An 18,574-nucleotide genomic window follows, 5' to 3' on the forward strand; every position below is an offset into this window, starting at 1 on the left:
ATAATAATAATTCTCACACAATAAATATAAAATGTACACGCGTAGTGAATACAATGAGGTCTGTGAAATACCTTGCTTGAAGGCAAATCTTTAATCCTATCTGGTGGAACACTTCAAATATGACCATAAGATATTCAAAGCTAGTAAATTCATATGTTATTTCCCTTATTAAAGAATGCTTCAAATAGCAGAGCTACAAAAATGTGCTGCATGCTAATTCCCTGCTTTGCCCTGAGCAAGTCACTTAAAGTAAATTGGTTTCATTAATACTCAAGAGTAAATCCTTGTGTTTGCAAGACAAATATGTATAACTGGTGGTGGAACTGTATAATTTCTGTCTACGTCTCAAAAACATACAGCTAGAGCAAGCACTGCAAAGCGTGTTTGTGGACTGCATATCTCCCTCAATAAAACTGGTGCTTTCTATGCTAATGCACTAACCGTGCCATGTTAATAACTGCGGCGTGTTGTGTAATCCAATTTATACATTTCTCTCCAGTGTGTTCAGAACATGCCAGACTTTTTTCTTGAGTTCTAATCACAGGGCTTGCACTGTAGCCACCATGGACACCATTATTGGATGCATTACATAAGCTTTTTTCCTCGTCTTTTTCGCCCCCATCACAGTGTGTTAATGAAGCAAAATTAGAGAGGGAACCGCAGCGAGCCATTTAATTAACATTTTGAGTTGTTTATTTCTGCCTTTGAAACCAGAATAGCTTTACAATGACTTCCGACTTCCTCAGGTTAATTGCATGGCATATTCAAAATGTCAATCTTCCCACTTTTTTCCGTGTATATGCTTTGAAAACATCCCCTTAGCCACTCGGTACCCCCCTTCCTCAAACTAAGGCAGCCTCAGATTTGCCTCTTTTGAAGCCGAGGACCTTCAGGGCCAGATAGGACTTATCTGGACACTCAAAGCATCTACAGCTGCAGTCTTTATTGCTCCAAAAGTAATAAAGTGGAAGGAGGAGAGATGCCGTTTCACTCAGATGGGCGCTTATTGCTTCTGGGTGTAATATATTTACGTATTTTCTTCAGAAAGGTAGACATCTCATTATTATCCTTATAAATTCTGCATACTGTTGATTAAACACAACAAAATGATCCTGCCCTCTTAATGTACCTAGGAAAATAAAAGGGGAAAAAAAACACAAAATCTCCCCCCTAGGCAATTTCGGCTTGCTCATACATTTCAAAAAGCTTTCTGATTAATCTCATGTGAGACCCTAGTGTTTATTACTATATTTATTACTATATTACTATGTTTTGATGGCAACATATTGCTCCACAGAATAATTTACATGTTTACACCCACAAAAAATAAATAAATAAACAAAAAAGTAAAATAAATACATTTTAAACAATCCAGCCTGTACTTCCCAGGGAATATATCCAGGGGCGTAGTGACGGTGGGGAGACACGTCCCCCGCATTTTTAGAAACAGGTGATTCTGACCCCTGTTATTTTTTTTTTATTTATTTATTTTTTTTCGGCAGTGTTCTCTGATTTGTTACTTAGATTTAAGTGAACTAACATTCAGCCAATCACAGAACGAATTGTCTCCTGAGCTTCAAATCTCTTGTTGCTGTTGTGAATTTTCGTTCGTTCATTCACTTTGCTATTAGGCCATCTGGGATAAAATGCACCCCAGAATAAAGCAAACGATTACGTCCTTTTATAAAACACACACTGTAAGTATTTTACAGTATGTCGCGATGACACGAATCACGCGAGAAAGTTTTCATGTTATGATTTAACCTGCTGTAACGTCAAAAGACAACAGAACCCGTATGGACCTCGTCACGTCGCGCCGGATTCAGTGTGTTAAATGCTCTCCTACTTGTCGCTTTGGATAAAAGCGTCTGCTAAATGAGACGTAACAAATTATTGGGTTCTGCTGTCTTTTGTTGCCTACGTGCCGCTCGCGGAGTAGAATTATACTTTCACAATAAATCAAATTTGTTTTGCACCGAATATCTTAAAATACTTTATCAAATTGTATTCTTTTAATTCATTACTGCTACTTTATGTCCTAATTGGTCTGTAGTATACAAAAGTTTTTGAACAGTAAGCTTGTTAATGTTTTTCAAATAGGTCTCTTCTGTTCTCCAAGCCTGCAATTATTTGATCCAAAGTACAGCAAAACAGTACAATTTTGAAATATTTTTACTAACCTATTTAAAATAAAATCTTTCTATTTTAATACATCACAAAATTTAATTTATTTAGAATCAAAAGCTGAATTTATAGCATCATTACTCCAGTCACACAATCCTTCAGAAATCATTCTGATATTCTGGTTTGCTGCTCAAAAAACACTTATTATGATGATTATGGAAACAGCTGAGTAGATTTTTTTCAGGTTTCTTTGATGAATAGAAAGTTCAGAAGAATACCATTTATTTGAAATAGAAATCTTTTGTGAAATTATGTCTTTATCATCACTTTTGATCAATTTAAAGCATTCTCGCTAAATAAAAGTATTAATTTCTATAATTTATTTTCCAAAAAATAAAAATTATACTGACTCTAAGCTTTTGAATGATATAGTGTACAAAGTTGCAAAAGCTTTTTATTTCACATAAATGCTTATCTTTGGATCTTTCTATTCATCGAAGAATACTGAAAAAAAATGTACTCATCTGGTTTAAATATTGATAATCAGCAAACCAGCATATTAGAATGATTTCTGAAGGACGTGACACTGAAGACTGGAGTAATGATGCTGAAAATTCACCTTTGATCACAGGAATAAACTTCAGTTTAAAATATATTCAAATAGAAAACAGTTATTTTAAATAGTAAAAATATTTCACAACATTACTGTTTTTGCTGTACTTTGGATCAAATAAATGCAGGCTTGGTGAGCAGTAGACACTTCTTTAAAAACATAAAAAATCTGACTGTTCAAATCTGTTGACTGGTAGGCTATATAGATTACAGAAATGTTATATTGTAATGTTTTATATATATATATATATATATATATATATATATATATATATATATATATATATATATATATATATATATATATATATATATATATATATTTAGAAAATTTCTGTCCCCCTCACTTCTGAAAAGACGGCTATGCCCCTGAATATATCTGTTTGTAATTTCTTTCTTTACACTATATGAATAGTTATATTCAATCACCACACTGCACATCAGCATAATTAATCTTACTTTCCACTTCACTGGAGGTAATTCCTTGTTGACAGCCAGGTAAGTAATGCATTGTGATAAACCCATTGTGCCAGGGTTGTCTGCCTTGCACCATCCCCAACATACACGTACACACACAGAGCGCAATCCCTCGCCATCTACTGTATCATGTCTTTGAATGCAAGTGTTCTGCATGCCCGCCCATCTTCTGTTGTCATTAGCCCACACTTACATACTGCAAATGAATAATGTACAGGCAGAGGACAGACTTGTGAAATCATAAATCGTTTTCAAGGTAATCCTGAATCCATTGGCTTTCTATCCAACTAAAACATACCTAGAACAATCTTATCACCCCTGTCTCATCTCAGAATGCATACAGAACTATTATCTTTACTCAAGGCATTCAGTTAACAGAGGAGGGACCGAAAAACATCCTTAAATGTTTGAACGGAAGGTTGATGAAAGAGCAAATTGAACACGGGGACAATAAGATTCACCTGTACTATTAATTTGATTTGATTACCCTTTTATTCTACTGAGTCCCTTTCATTTGGGGACATGCTAATAATTACCCTTCTTAATTATCCCACCCATTTAGTGTTTAATCCCATTACTGAGAAAAAGGAAAGAGAAAACATACTGAACATAACTGTCCATTTCTGTGCTAATGTGATGAAGAGAAAAAACAAGCCTAATAGGATTGAAATAACGTTTAAATCCTAAGTGATTATCCACAATCCTAAACAAATGCAGGCAACGTATGCAGAATAAATAAGCTTTGTTTTGCATAATGCATAAAAGCAAAAGAGAAACAACTATATACAGCCTGGTACAAATTATGAGGCCTTGAATTAAATGCAGAAATATCACAAATTATGAGTCTTGATCACATAAAAGACAAAACAAGTGAAAACAACTTTAAAGGGGATCCATTTTAATATTTTTGATTTGGCTACTTCCGAATTACATTTTTAATTTGAATGCATGACAGCTGGAAACTAAATTAGAAATAAGAGCTTCCCAGGTGTACTTGCAGGGAGCATGAGTGTACAGTATAATGAAACATCAAGAGTTATCAAACTCGTACCTCCGGGATGTCTCTCGTACACCATCAGCGTTCCGTCCCGAAGGCCAGCGAACAGGAAGTTCCCAGAATGTTTGAGACACAGAACTGGACAGCCCTCTGGGTTACGGAGAGTCACAAGGCATTGGGCGGCCGTGTCCATACTGCCGTAGACCAGAATGCTTTGGGTGAAAAACATTGAAGGATATATAAGGACATCTATGTGGGAAGAAGCAGTTGCCTTGATATTGTGAAATCATATTTTAAAAGGAAAAAAAAAAATCTGTTCTCTGTAGCTAATCAGTCCCTTTCATTTGCATAAAGAATATCTCAGAATACCTATTGTTCTTCTCAGCCTTCATAAATGATTTAACTTTATCACGACTGCACCTCAAAAACTTCTCCACAAAGCACCACGAAAACTACCCAAAAGTTTTTTAACAAGGTAGTAAACTTTGGCTGTTTTAACACTACAAAGACTGCATCTGAAGTTGCATATATAGCACAAAAAGGTGCATTTACACTGACTGTTGTACACAGATGGCATAAATGCAATTGCACATATGCAAAGGTAAGTCTTTAATCCTTTTTAATAATGAAAATGTTAAGATAAAGTGTTTGGTAACACTTTACAATAAGGTTCATTAGTTAACATTAGTTAACTACATTAGTTAACATGAACTAAGCACAATACTTATCAACAATACTTCATCAGCATTTATTAATCTTAGTAAATGTTAATCTTATCATTTACTAATGTAATATTAAAATCAAAAGTTGTGATTGTTAACAATAGTTAATGCACTGTGAAATAACATGAACTAACAATGAACAACTGTATTTTCAGTAACTTCCATTGACAAAGATGAATAAATATTGTAATAAATGTATTGTTCATCATTTGTTCATATTAGTTAATACATTAACTAGCATTAACTAATAGAACCTCATTGTAAAGTGTTACCCAAATATTTTGTTTCTTCATTAACAATAAATGACTTTGGAATCGCTAAAACTCATCCAAAACTCTTTTTAGCCTACTGAAGTAGTCGCCACCTGTTTCTTATCACCGCAATGTCTGTAATGGCAGCTTAAATCTGATTAAAAGGCTTTTACCTTTCCTGATTTCCCTATTGCTAGACATCAAAACAAACAGCTATTAGGCTATTAGACTTGGCTACAACTTGGTTCTCACAGCCAAGTGAGCTGACAGGAAAATAAAGGAAGCATTGATGAGGCACTTCATTTACATAGAACCAAAGCAGCATCAATATCTTTGATAATGGAGTCTAGTTTTTTTCCTTAGAGCAACCTTAACTTGGCTGTGTAGATGCCTTTAGATATTTAACAGGTACTTTAATATTTTTAATTGAAGAACACAATACATATTTTTTTATATTTACATATTATATATTACCAGCCATCATCAAGTCCCACACAGATAGTATTTCCAACTCCCGTGGAGTTGTGAGGGCCGGTTTCAGCATTCTCTGAAGGGGTGGGCTCAGGCACATACTCCAAACACCTCACTCGAGCTCCCATCTGGAGGGATTTTACAGGCCGAGGTGTGGATCTATTCAAGGAGAAGATGTCCACCTGGCCTTGAGTGGAATCGCCTCCACCGGCTACCTGCAAAAACAGAGCAAGGACACTGCTATTACAGGTAGTCATTCAACCAAAACCACTCTCACATCCATGACTGTACAGGCAGAGAAAGAAAATAATAAAGGAAGGGAACAGCTTTCGGTTTTTCTGCCACTTTCAACCACTCCCTCGCCATTGTGCTTTCACTTCCAGTGCCGAGAACCACATGGAGAAAATTTCAAACGGCAGAAAATGCTTTCACTTCCTGTGTATTTTAATGCTTTCCAGCCCTGTTATGTTATTCCTGTCAATTTCACGGTAACAGCAAAGTTAAAATAACATATCTCATATAAAATCTAACCTATAGTCATTGGCTTGATAAAGTCTCTAAAATTCATACTCTATCACCCTTAATGCATTCCCAGCAGCAGCTCTAGAACTTCAAACATCTTTTTTGGAACTCCAGGGATCTTTTCATCACTGAACCAGAGAAAAAGGTAGGGTGGAGAGATGTCTTTTGAAAGCCGCTGAACTGTTTGACAATGATCGCCTTCTTAAGACAGAGACTGAGATGACAAACTCGATCGTTGGTGCAATTACATATAGTTGACAGAATAAGTCTTCTGCACACTGCTGCTCATAAATCCATCCTCTGGTGCCTTGCCTCAACAACTGATCTAAGTTCAGTAACACATTTGGATTGCATTGCATCATAAATTAATAATCCCCCAGTTTGTGAAAAATAGTGTTCGTCTTTGCACCCTGCACAGCCGCTCTCATGGTTACTCTGTTACTCTTCAAGCATAATGCAATGGAAGCAACATGCTCGCTATTAGAAATTAAACGAACTGATCAGCATCCCATCATGCCCACCACACAAATTGGCTCATCTCTCCTTGTGCGGCACTAAACTACTCCAATTACAAAATACATTATAATACATAAAAAAGGGGGAGATAAAGGGGAAGAGTATTACAGAGAGTCTTCTGGCCTCAATATAAACAGCACTTGTTTAGGGGCCATCATTTATGATTACCTCAGGATACTGAGCGATTGGGCTTGGTTGAGTGGAGTGTAATATTAGCCAAAGAATAGAAAAACAATGGCAGAGTGGGAGGGATGCTGCCAGACAACAGAGATTAATTCTCATTCTGAGTCATGTTATGCGAGCAAAATGGCCAGGCTAAATATTGTCTTTAGTCTTACAGTTCCCCTCTAATTTGCATCATTTGTCTGATTTGTATCACAGCATAGAATCTGGATGGCCAAGGTCTCATGGGCTAGGAAGAGCAAGTCAGAGCAAATAATCGCCTGTTGCGGCAGCACAGTGGGATATAGAGAGGGCTTATTGTTGTGCAAGAAGCTCGGAAAATAACTGAATCTCTCTGCGTTTTTGCTACTCAGCCGCAACCTCCAGCTGGCCCTCGTTCTCCCGCTTTCTCACACAGGTGCAAATCCATGTGCGTGAACTCGACGATGATCTACCCCTTCCACTTTCGATTCAATTCCTCCACAGACTAGGTGGAATTACAGTTCCCTGACAAACTCATTAGTACTTGTTTGGAGGAGTGGATATCTGGAATCAAGCCCTGGATACATCTCTGTTTTTTTTGGCCAGAAAGCCGTGAAAACTAGCCTTAGAGCCAAAGCTCTGGGCAACCAAGCATTAATTAGGCTAAAATTGACTAAAACCTAAAAGGGAGCAAAGGTAGTCTGGGGAGAAAGACTTCATCTGTCTATTTGTAAACCCTAGACACATTCAAACATTTGTCTCTGACAAAAGTTTTAGATTTGTTTGGATTTGTAGCTGACAAATAGAGAATAGCAAATAGGGAAAAAATAATGCTCTATCTATCTATCTATCTATCTATCTATCTATCTATCTATCTATCTATCTATCTATCTATCTATCTATCTATCTATCTATCTATCTATCTATCTATCAGAGGTGGAAAGTAACTAATTGCATTTACTCGCGTTACTGTAATTGAGTAGCTTTTTTGTGTACTTCTAGTTTTTAAAGTAATTTTTAAAATGTGTAATTTTACTTTTACTTCAGTATATTTTGTTTGAAGTATTGTACTTCGCTACATTTTAAAACACATTAATTACTGAGTAAAAAAAAAAAAATATCGCTCCCTGGAAACTACTTCAGTAAATAATGGGCAGGAGGGCAAACTGGCGCTAAAAATCACAAGAAAGATGCAGATGGACAAAACAGGTGTTATTGGTGCAGACACCGCTGAAAACGAAACCCCGTCATATTCTGTAGTTGAACTCGAAGAAAATGAAGTGAACCCCTGGCCATATTTATGTTTTATTATGCAGTGTAAGATGTGCTTACCTAGGGAGACCAAACTAGCAGCTTATAAAAATCACGACAAGACATCAACCCTTCGCAAGCATGTAGAGGTAAGCTAAATAATTGCATCGTAGCATTGGTGGTTAAAATAAGGCTTTGACATTTTAGCAAGAGGTTTTGCACAAATTAGCCAAAAAGACAGTGTGTGATATGTATCGTCTGCGATAATATCATAATTGTTGTTTTAATCATGTGCGCGCGGATTTATAGTGCGTTCTTTCACTGTGTGATTCAGTCTTGTAAAATGCATTTAGAATGATCACAAAATTGAAGATATAGGGGCAGAAAATTTACATATTTATATAGTTTCATATAGTAAATCAAAATCACACAAAGAATGCCGCCTTTTCCTCCAAAAATCATCATGATTACACACACACACATATATATATATATATATATATATATTTTTTTTTTTTTTTTTTTTTTTTTTTTTTTTTACAACAGGTCAGTAAACAAGTTAATTAAGAGACTTGCATTTTAGACACCATATTGCCTGTTTTTGCTCTATTTCTACAACAAAAAATAATTCCAAACACAGCCACCAAAGCACAGTTTTGCGTCTCTGAGCAACATGACAGTGTTTCGTTCCTGAATGAATCAACCATTTAAATGATTCGTTTCAATCGCAATTAATCACTTATTAACAGTAACTTGCTGACACATACTGGCCATTTTAATTTCACATTTAAAGTATCTTTTGATTTTTTTTAAATAATTAATTTCTCATAATTTCAAATGAGTATTCAACATTTTATGTCTTGTATATCAAAACATTATTCATGCATTTGTAACTGCAGGTTAAATGCATTCTTGTCCTGCACTAAACAGTGTGTAAATACATCTGAATGCCACTTCCGATGAAGCTTCTGCATTTCCTCTGCATTGAAAGGATGAGTTTGTTGATATGGATTTGCCTGGTAACAGCCCAAATGTCTTATTATTCTAAATAACTGATTCCTTTAATTAAAAACAACTAGTTTGAGATTAATAGGTCTATCCCAGGGGTGTCAAACTCAGTTACTGGAGGGCCGTAGCCCTGCAGAGTTTAGTTCTAACCCTGCTCCAGCACACATATCATGTAGTTTTCAAATAAGCCTAAATGATTAGATTGGCTGGATCAGGTATGTTTAATTAGGGTTATATCTAAACTGTGCAGGACTGTGGCCCTCCAGGAACTGAGTTTGACACCCTTGGCCTGTCCTATTTTTGCCTCCCTCCCACTGTTAAAATGTAACCAAGTCATTTTGTAAATGAGCTACTTTTTACTTTTACTTGAACTTAAGTTAAATTTCATTAATGTAATGGTACTTTTACTTTATCTATCTATCTATCAGTGTATTTATTTTGGTAATTCCTCTGTCCTTAGCAGCACCTCAGTCTCTACCCCTGTAAACAGCATTTTACAGGAAATCCTTCCCCATAATTGTGGCATTGGCAAGCAAGCAAGCAAGCAATCAAAAAAAAAAAAAAAAAAAAAAAAAAAAAAAAAAAAAAACTCCCACATGTATATGTATATATATATATATATATATATATATATATAATATATATATATATATATATATATATATATATATATATATATATATATATATATATAATTGAGCCTCAGCCTTAGAGGTGAAGAGGCTAAGATGAGTGAATTTGGCGAATGACTGGATGGCTTACTGTTTTGGACTGATTAGAAACAATGTCATTATTTTGATCAAAGCCATGACAAAAAAAAAATCCCAGCAGCCCATCTTGGACTGATCTGATTACTGTCACTGCTTATTTGGAATGCTAGCATTGAAAACTGCCTGTTGTGATAAGATGATGTGCTATCACTGACTGATAAGTTGGGAAGTAGCAATCAACTGAATCATTTCCCCTCTTCTCACATCTCTCAGTCCAGCTGAGTTCACCGAGAAAATGAGACCTACTATAAGTGGAAGATGTGTTGATTGTTTTAGGGGTTTCTTTGACCCTGCTATAGTTTGTAAAACCAGACCTTTGGCTAGCAGGATAAAGTTTGGTCCACATAGCATCTTATTATTGTCAAGATACTGCAACTTAAACAATCTAAAACTGTCTTCAACTTGGGTTCATCTGAAATAGCTGCAAACACAATAACAGACCTGTGTGGAGAAAATAAGACTAAGGAAAAAAAGGAATAAATAAGTGATAACGTAATAAATAATGATTTCTTTCTTTTGGAAATACTAGCTTACTTGTTACTAAGTGCCTTAATCTTAGGATGTAGCAGACCAAGCCAATATGCCTAACAAGCCTACACAGCTCTAAAGAACAGAAAATAAGTTTACAAATGCTGCATAATAGCACATTTTAACACATTTAATGAGAAACACTGGCAGCCCCACTGAGACTAAATGGACGCACTGAGATATATTAAAAAAAGTGACCCCTATGATTTAAGCTGCAGAGTGAGATTTAGATTTAGAATCAGATGTCAGTGAAATTATATTTTGGATATGCAGTACTAAGGATTTTTGGCACCAGAAAGAGGTTCTAATCCAGCCAGATATAATTTCCCACTGAATGTCTCCTTGTATCTTTTAAATCCACCCAAGTCCAACCTCAATGCTCTTTAGAATACCCACAAAAACAATTAACTCAAAGACACAGGGAAGGGCGTCCTTTTGTGTCCAACCAAGGCTCGAATTGGATTTATCCCCCTGCTTTGGGGGATTACGTGATAAATTGCCCACTGCTCCAGAGGAGGGAGGAGAGCAAGACTACTGTGTGAAACTTTTAAAGGTGATTTCACAGGGCTTGTTATGAAAACCCATTTTATTTTGCAGAGAAAAGTTCTTTGCAGAATGCAGGATATGTCCACTGTAACTTAAGTTACTGTTTGTTGGCTTTAAGCAACGTCCAGAATTTACCCCCTGCAGGGGTCTGAGGGGGTTTTGGGGCAGTGTACTTGCCTTGACATTTGTGCTTTTTTTTTCAGTATCTTAAAAACATGTTAATGGCTAAACTCTAATTACACCATATTCAGCACAAACTGTGCTACAATAATATGTAATCAGCTTGTATGTACATGTTGGTGTTTTTGACCTGTATTGCATAAATGTGATTAAATGGTGAGGACTAATAAATATAGACTCTTTGATCTCTGACGCCACCATTGTGTATGATAATATGTATATTTTATGTGCTTCTGTTTCTACTTACCCAGAGGTAGCCTTGAGGAAACGAAGTGCTCGCGGCTGAGAAACCAAGTAAAGCACATTGAACATGATTATGAAGAGCAGCCTCCAGCTATGGAAAAATAAAAGAAAACATTTAAAATTTCACCTAATGAATAGACCTGAGAATTAAACATTTAAATTTAATGCAATTATTAATATTATATATATATATATATATATATATATATATATATATATATATATATATATGTATATATATAATAAACAGAGTCAGCAGTTTTAAGACAATTCAGCAGTTTAAACTTTTTATCATTCAAGTGTTGCTACAGCTCAGACATGATTCAAATAACACCAAGGTTATAGGATTCGACTTCACAGGAAATTCATAAACTGAAACATTGTTTAGCTTGAATGCAGTGTAAGTCACATTGGATGTGTAAATGTAAAGACATAAATGTAAACCTTGAAAAAATAAAATGTAATACTTACTTTAGGGCTGTTTAGTTATTTTTACAGGAAAACGAGACAAAAATACTGACTAAGAATATTATTTTCTGATTACAATGAAGCAATGTGGCTCACTTCAAGTGGTGGGTGGCATATTTACAGTGACCATAATGTCAACACAGCCGCTGTTTGGGAATGTTTATATTTAATGTGAGAATGAAAGCTGGGAGAGATGGCAGAAAGCACATCTACTTTAATTAGGACTGAATATCTTTCATGTTGCTCCCAGTAGAAACTGGCCATCAATCGCTAACTATTTCCAGCAGTCATTTACCATTTTCCCCGCTTTCTCAAAGTGCGAACATAAACAGGTCCATATTAATACTGGAGAAATTATTATTTCAATCAGCCATGAACTCTGCCTCTCCCTTCTCCGAACACTTCTTTTTTTCATAAGCATACAGAGTTTTCTTTCCTCTTGCATATCTACAACTTATTCCATGTTTATATCATTCATCCATCTGCAGTGACAAAAAATGTCTAATTTGTAATTAAATGCCAGTCATGGCAGGATCACATATGGCAGCCTGCGGGCAGCAGAGCTTGGCCGATGGAGGGAAGGGACAGACTGTGGCTCTCTGAGTCACATGACAACACTGTTGCTCAGTGAGGAGCACAGGCAATCTTCACAGGTGGAGATTGCTTTGTTTTTGTCCAATCTCCGATGAATAGCAAGTGCATTTGCCTGAATATCTGCTTCAGCTGCAGTCTCTCGGGGTCTAAGACACATGCTACATGATTCCCCAGCAACACATTTATTCTGGGTTCTCAAATGGAACCTTGCAGACTCCTGTCTGACTGCAGAGGTAATATACCACTGCTGAAAACTGACTCAATCTGGCCCATCCTGAATGCTTCTTTTAATGTATGGAGTTTCAGAAGTGCTTTGTGACCTGCAGCACCTCATAATTACCTGTCAGAGTGAAGGGTTACTTTAATACCTATGCTTATTATACAAGTATGGGTGAAATCAAATGAATAAGATGCTAAGAGTATATTTAACTACTGGTTTTTACTTTAAAACACTCTAAAACATAAAATTACTGGTATAAGGTATCGTCAACATTAACTTTAGATTGTGCAACCCATTAAAGAGATTAACAAACATTTCATGTTTGTCTTCACCTCATGTTAAAATAAAATATTTGAAGTAATACAGTCTGATTCTTTTAGCAATTCTAAAGAACGAACCGTTAAATAAAGTTCAATAAATACATTTGAATAAATGAATTATATAATTTACATAATTACATAAACATATAATTATATAAATAATTATATGTGTTAAAAAGTATTATAATATTTACATACAGATACACATACATACACACACACACACACACATATATGTATATAGGAAAGTTAAAGGAATAGTTTACCCAAAAGCTGTATTAAAAAAAAAAAAAAAAAAAAAAAAAAGTATAATTTACTTGTTGTTCCAAAACTGTGTGATTACACCAAAATAATTTGGTTACCAACGATCTTTAAACTATCTTCTTTTATGTTCCACATGAAACAACAGGAAGGTGAATGGATGATGACAGAATTTAAAATTTCGGGTGAACTATCCCTTTAAGAGTTCAGGGTAAGTTTTTTTTATTATTCATAATATTGTCCATCATTCAAACTCATTTCACATTATCAGTGGTTCATAGTCAACAGCTCAGCTCAAAACGACTAAATAACCTGAAAGTCCATTTAATTAGCATCATGGTGCTTTATTCCACTAAGCCTGTTTCTGTTGCAATTGCAATGCAAGAGATCCCAATGGGGGAAGGAGAGCAATCACAGAGAGATTTGATGGAAGACTTGTGTTTGGTTGCTCGTCTGGGGAAAGGGCACTAGGTGAGCTAATTAAAGAGAGATTTGTTGATGAAGAAAGAGGGCGACCACACAGCTGCTGGCCCCAATGACCCACTGCTCTACATGGTCTCAACCCCGCCCTTCTGGGTGCCGGGCTTTATGCCAGCTCCAGGTGGTGAGTATCCTTTCCATAGGCCATGAACTCATCTGGAGGAAACCCATATAAGCTTCCCTTCCCCATCCTGCCTGCAATATGTCTGAATTTAATCCTGTTATCAAATTGCACAAGGATAGTCTATCACAGCATCTAGACAAACATAAGAATGTTTTTATAAGGCAGACATATGATGTAAACAACAGAGATTTTGACTAAGTTTTCAATGTTTTCAACCAAAAAGTTAGACTAAAGACTTGTTCACTCGCCTTGATGTGGAATATTAAAAGAAACCACATCATCCACTCAATTATTATGAGTCATCAGGCTTGAGGAGGTTTGGGGACAGAATGCTTAGAGCAAAACAAATGGCACTTTGAGGTGCTTAAATGCTTTGAGGTTATTTTCTGTGACAGCAATCAAATCTCTATTCTACCTGTGCTTTGTTCAATGCATTTTAGATGTGATGAATGCTATGCAAAAGAACATGCGTCCTCCCTTTCAGACTTAATAAGTAAGTATGCAAAATTTGGTCTTCCTTTATGACTCACATCTCAAATGAGAAAGAAAAAAGTTGTATAGATGGTTAAATTAAATATTGTTTCTTAGTATGATGTCTGAACACATAAAACATTTAGCTTTGAAATCGCTACATTTTTTTAATCGTTTTTAAAAGTGGTATCTTTTCCTTATCAAGGCATAATTTATTTGATCAAAAATACAGTAAAAGCAGTAATACTGTATATTAATAATAATTAATAAATATTACTACAATTTAAAATGACTAGTTTCTACGTAATCATTTTCGGTAAACAGTTATAATGCTTAATATTTTTATGGAAACCATGACACATACAGTATTTTCAGGATTCTTTGATGAACAGAAATGCCAAAAGAACAGCATTTTAAAATTTGAATTTAATGCATCTTTGCTGAACAAAAGTATTAATTGTATTTTCAAAAAAAAAAAAAAAAAAAATCCTAATAACCCTAATGTGTATATACATTTCTAAAGACATATTTTATTATATAATCAAATAACTACATAACTAACAAGCAAAATATTTATATTCTAAAACAATTGTTTTTTTACAGACATTTGTTAACAATTCATATTAATAGATTCATTGTGTATGTAATTAGGTTGCATGCATTGTATGTAACTAAGCTGCATCCTCTGAATTCAAAGCTCATCATGTTTTTGCTAATCCAGTACATAGTAAATCTGGGACTCCACCACACATATTGCAACACTTGGCTGAGCTGGGACTCTACAACACTATTAAATAAACTGTGGTTAGCATTTAATCCACATAGCTTGGTTAACATGAAGCGTAGCAAACCGAATAAAAAGTCTAGTCTGAGTCACTACAGCAAAGCGATGAAAAAAAAACTCCAGACAACAGCATCACAGTCAGCTCCCACAGTAATAGAACTCTTCTGCCGGTTATTAACTGATAATTGCAAGGCTTCAAAGCCCTCTTTACCACTTCTTCTTCACTTTTAGCCTCAAGGTAGAGGAAGTGAGGCAGGGAGAGCCAAGATAGCACAATAACAAAGTGCCAATGCAAACCTGATCACAGCTTGAGAAGCAAACTGCATTTGTATTTGTTCAACACAGGCTAAATCAGTGCTAGTCCAGGGCTCTTGCTGTATCATAGCATTTTTCGCTAATCCTTGTGGTGTGGAGGAGAGTTGCAGATACCGGGATCCCAGAGAAAAGCTGCATAATGCAAGGCTGAAATGACTACGTTTAGCATTCTGCTACATCGCAGGATTAAGAAGAGGGAAATGGGAGTGGATTAGCCTATAGGAATTCAATACACATGGGGAAAAGGACAGGTGACGGTGGTAGGATTGAATCGCTAGAGAGGTTGTGGCAGTTTAGTCCTCAATGTGACTAAATTAGTATAAATCGCCCAAGTCCCTTCCCTTTGAAACAATTGTGCCGTCTCAAAGGCAATGACATGCCCCTGTTTGCTACTTGTTTTCCAATATCCCTTGGTGACTCTAATGCAGATGAACGGCAGGATCAAAGCTGAAATAGGCTGCAAGTGTTACGATTTCATGAGCTGGATGAAATCCAATCATTTAAATTTCACGGACCAAGATAAGCAAAGATCAAAGTGTCAACCTGCTGTGCTATCTGTTATGCATTTTGCATATAATATTTAGAGTAATGTGAGCAGAAGTATAAGTTTTCAGTTGGACCTCTCAAATTTTAGCCCTCCAGTGACTTGGTGTTAGGTTCATGAGCTGGATTATGGCCTGTGGTCGAACATATGGCTGAGGTGTTGAGTAACATATGCAAATTGCAAGGAATAGTTCACCTTGGAAAGAAAATGCTGTTATCATTTTCTCTCCCGTGTGTCATTCCAATCTGTATTTTTTCCCCTCCATCAACATAAAAGGTGATTTTATTTTTTATGAATAATCAGGACACTATTTTTCACATTAAGGACTTGGACGGTCAAGCTCCAAAAATGACAAAAGCACTATCATTTTATCACAAAAGTGATAAACGCTTGCAGCATTTTGCAAATCTTTTCAAATCAGAAATTAGGTTTGTGTGAAAAAGACTGAAATTTGAGTCAAAATTCCCTCAAAATCTTCACATCTGTCCTAACTCACATTGGCACAAGTAGCGATGTCTAATAAATCAGCTGAATCAGGTCTTTTCAATGACAAAACTGGTCTGAATAATGCTGGGAAGAATAATGCCCTAAGATTCAGTTGCTACAATATCATATGATTTCAGAAGACTACAGAAGATAATATGACTATATAGTGCTTATTAGTTGTTTTGGAGCTTGACAGCCCCAGTTTTCAAACAACATTCATATTCATGTGGGCACTAATATTTCCCTCCTTATGTCCGGCTGAGTCACTCTGTACTTTGTGATGCATAATGCGATGCGAATCCAACACGTCTCTTCATCCCCCCTGGCACAACTTCTGTGACACAGCACGACAATCCCAGATCGGTTGAGATGAAAGCGATGGACTGTCCTGCAAATAATGGGTTTGAAAATACTAGAAGAACCCAAGAGTTGTCTGGAGAATATAAAGTCTCTGAATCTCTCTGTCTTCATGTCTTTCTCTCCTTGTCTCTGCCTTTCTCTCTCTACCAAGTGGAACGTGTGCACGGGGAAAAGTGGTGAGCCATCACGATCTCCGCCAGCCCTCGGGATCTAATTGGAGGATGCCATTGCAAGGGGCCACAGAGGGGTGTGACGGTAGGGTATCTTTAATCCCCTTGATCAGATGACGTGGAACACGGAACAAAAGGTCCTCAAATCTCTACTGCGCTGAGCGGCAGGCACTGTCATCAAGCTGCCATGCTGGCTCAAGGAATGTATCCAAGGCTTTAAGCTCCACTTTGAAACACCCCTTTATCCAGCACAGCTGTGCCCCTGGAAAAAAAACTGCTTAAAATTCTCAGAATGATCGTAATAATTACAAGAAACAGCTCCTAATCAGGTGCTGACAAGGGAGTGGTAATGTTAGATTACCAAATCTCCTGCTTCACTTTCAGTTCCAGTACACTTCGTCTTATCAGCCTTGGGGGACAGGTAAGGAGGAGAAGAATCCACATTAATGGCGATGGAATGCTAATGAACTACATTTAAGCAGAAGACACAATGATTCAGGTTGCATCGGGTTCCCCGCGGAGGCCAAGTTTACACTGTGGCAAGCATGCAAAGCACTTTAATGTTGATGTGCGACCGCTGTTTAATTTGCAACGGCCCATGTGGGGTGATTGGTTGAAGAAGATTGACAGCATAATTAGCTGTAAAAAAGACAAACCAAGGCAATTCAACAAAATATGATAACCAGATTAACTCCAAGTTTGATTGAGGCTGTTTTGCTTCCTCTCATTTAACTAGTACTCTCAAATGTTCCTATACTCCACTGAAAGTATATCAAAGGAAGTGTTGATGTTTAAATTAGCACATTTTGTGCCCACTAAGCTTTGCTTCTTTGTGGTTATATAAGTCCTTGCCCTTTTTTTTTTTTTTTTTTCATGAAAACAGAGGGAGCATTAGGAAAAGAGGTGGAGGACAAGACAGTGACTGCTTGTTTTCAAGGCTCTGTTAGAGCACTGATGATTTCCAATAATTAGCACATAACTGTCAAAGCTACAGATCAACCCCTTTGCAGATGACCTCGCTCTCAGACTGTGCTGCAGTGCCACCTCCAGCACGAGAAGAACAGATCCACACTGCCCTCTGCTGCTGGATAAAGTCAACAATACGGATGCCAAGTCAAACCTATGTGCTGCAAAACAGGAAAATCTGACAAATGGCTAAGGGAACATCTCATCCATCTGAGAGGGACTGCTATTATTACTCAGCTGAGAATTAAAGGTATAGCTACTGAAAAAATTGCCTTTATGTTGTTCCAGACCTGTAGATTTTAAAGAATGTCTCCACTATTATCCATTCAATGAAAGGCAGTGGGGTCCAAAAGAACACTGGGTGCTCTCATTGTATGGACAAAAAATAAAGGACAAGTAAAAATGACAATTTTCATTTCATTTTGGGAGGTTAGCTATCCCTTTAAGAAGATAAAAGGAGCATTTTCTGTCTGTTTTGTAATACCCTTCATAAATTATAGAGATAATTGTACCGTCAATGCTTACAAAAAATATATATATATATATTCGGTGTCACTTACTACACCACGTTTCTTTATCTCCTAATAAGCACTAAGCCCTCTATTTACACCATTTCTGATGGCCTTCCGATATCTCAAGTTCACCTGAT

At 36.3% G+C, this 18,574-nt stretch overlaps 1 protein-coding gene across 4 annotated transcripts in view; it reads right to left on the minus strand.

Annotated features, from left to right (window-relative positions):
- The window catches only part of arhgef10la (Rho guanine nucleotide exchange factor (GEF) 10-like a), a 112,933-nt gene that overhangs the window by 15,985 nt on the left and 78,374 nt on the right, over positions 1-18,574 (minus strand). For all 4 annotated transcript variants that reach the window (XM_042766511.1, XM_042766513.1, XM_042766510.1 and 1 more), the window contains 3 exons: positions 11,367-11,453; positions 5,658-5,869; positions 4,265-4,422 (listed from right to left, as the gene is read on the minus strand). In XM_042766511.1, coding sequence (XP_042622445.1) covers positions 4,265-4,422; positions 5,658-5,869; positions 11,367-11,453 — 457 coding nt within the window. The remainder of the gene's footprint in view (positions 1-4,264; positions 4,423-5,657; positions 5,870-11,366; positions 11,454-18,574) is intronic.

Source organism: Cyprinus carpio, chromosome A11 (genome assembly GCF_018340385.1).
Source record: "Cyprinus carpio isolate SPL01 chromosome A11, ASM1834038v1, whole genome shotgun sequence".
Lineage (NCBI taxonomy): Eukaryota > Metazoa > Chordata > Actinopteri > Cypriniformes > Cyprinidae > Cyprinus > Cyprinus carpio.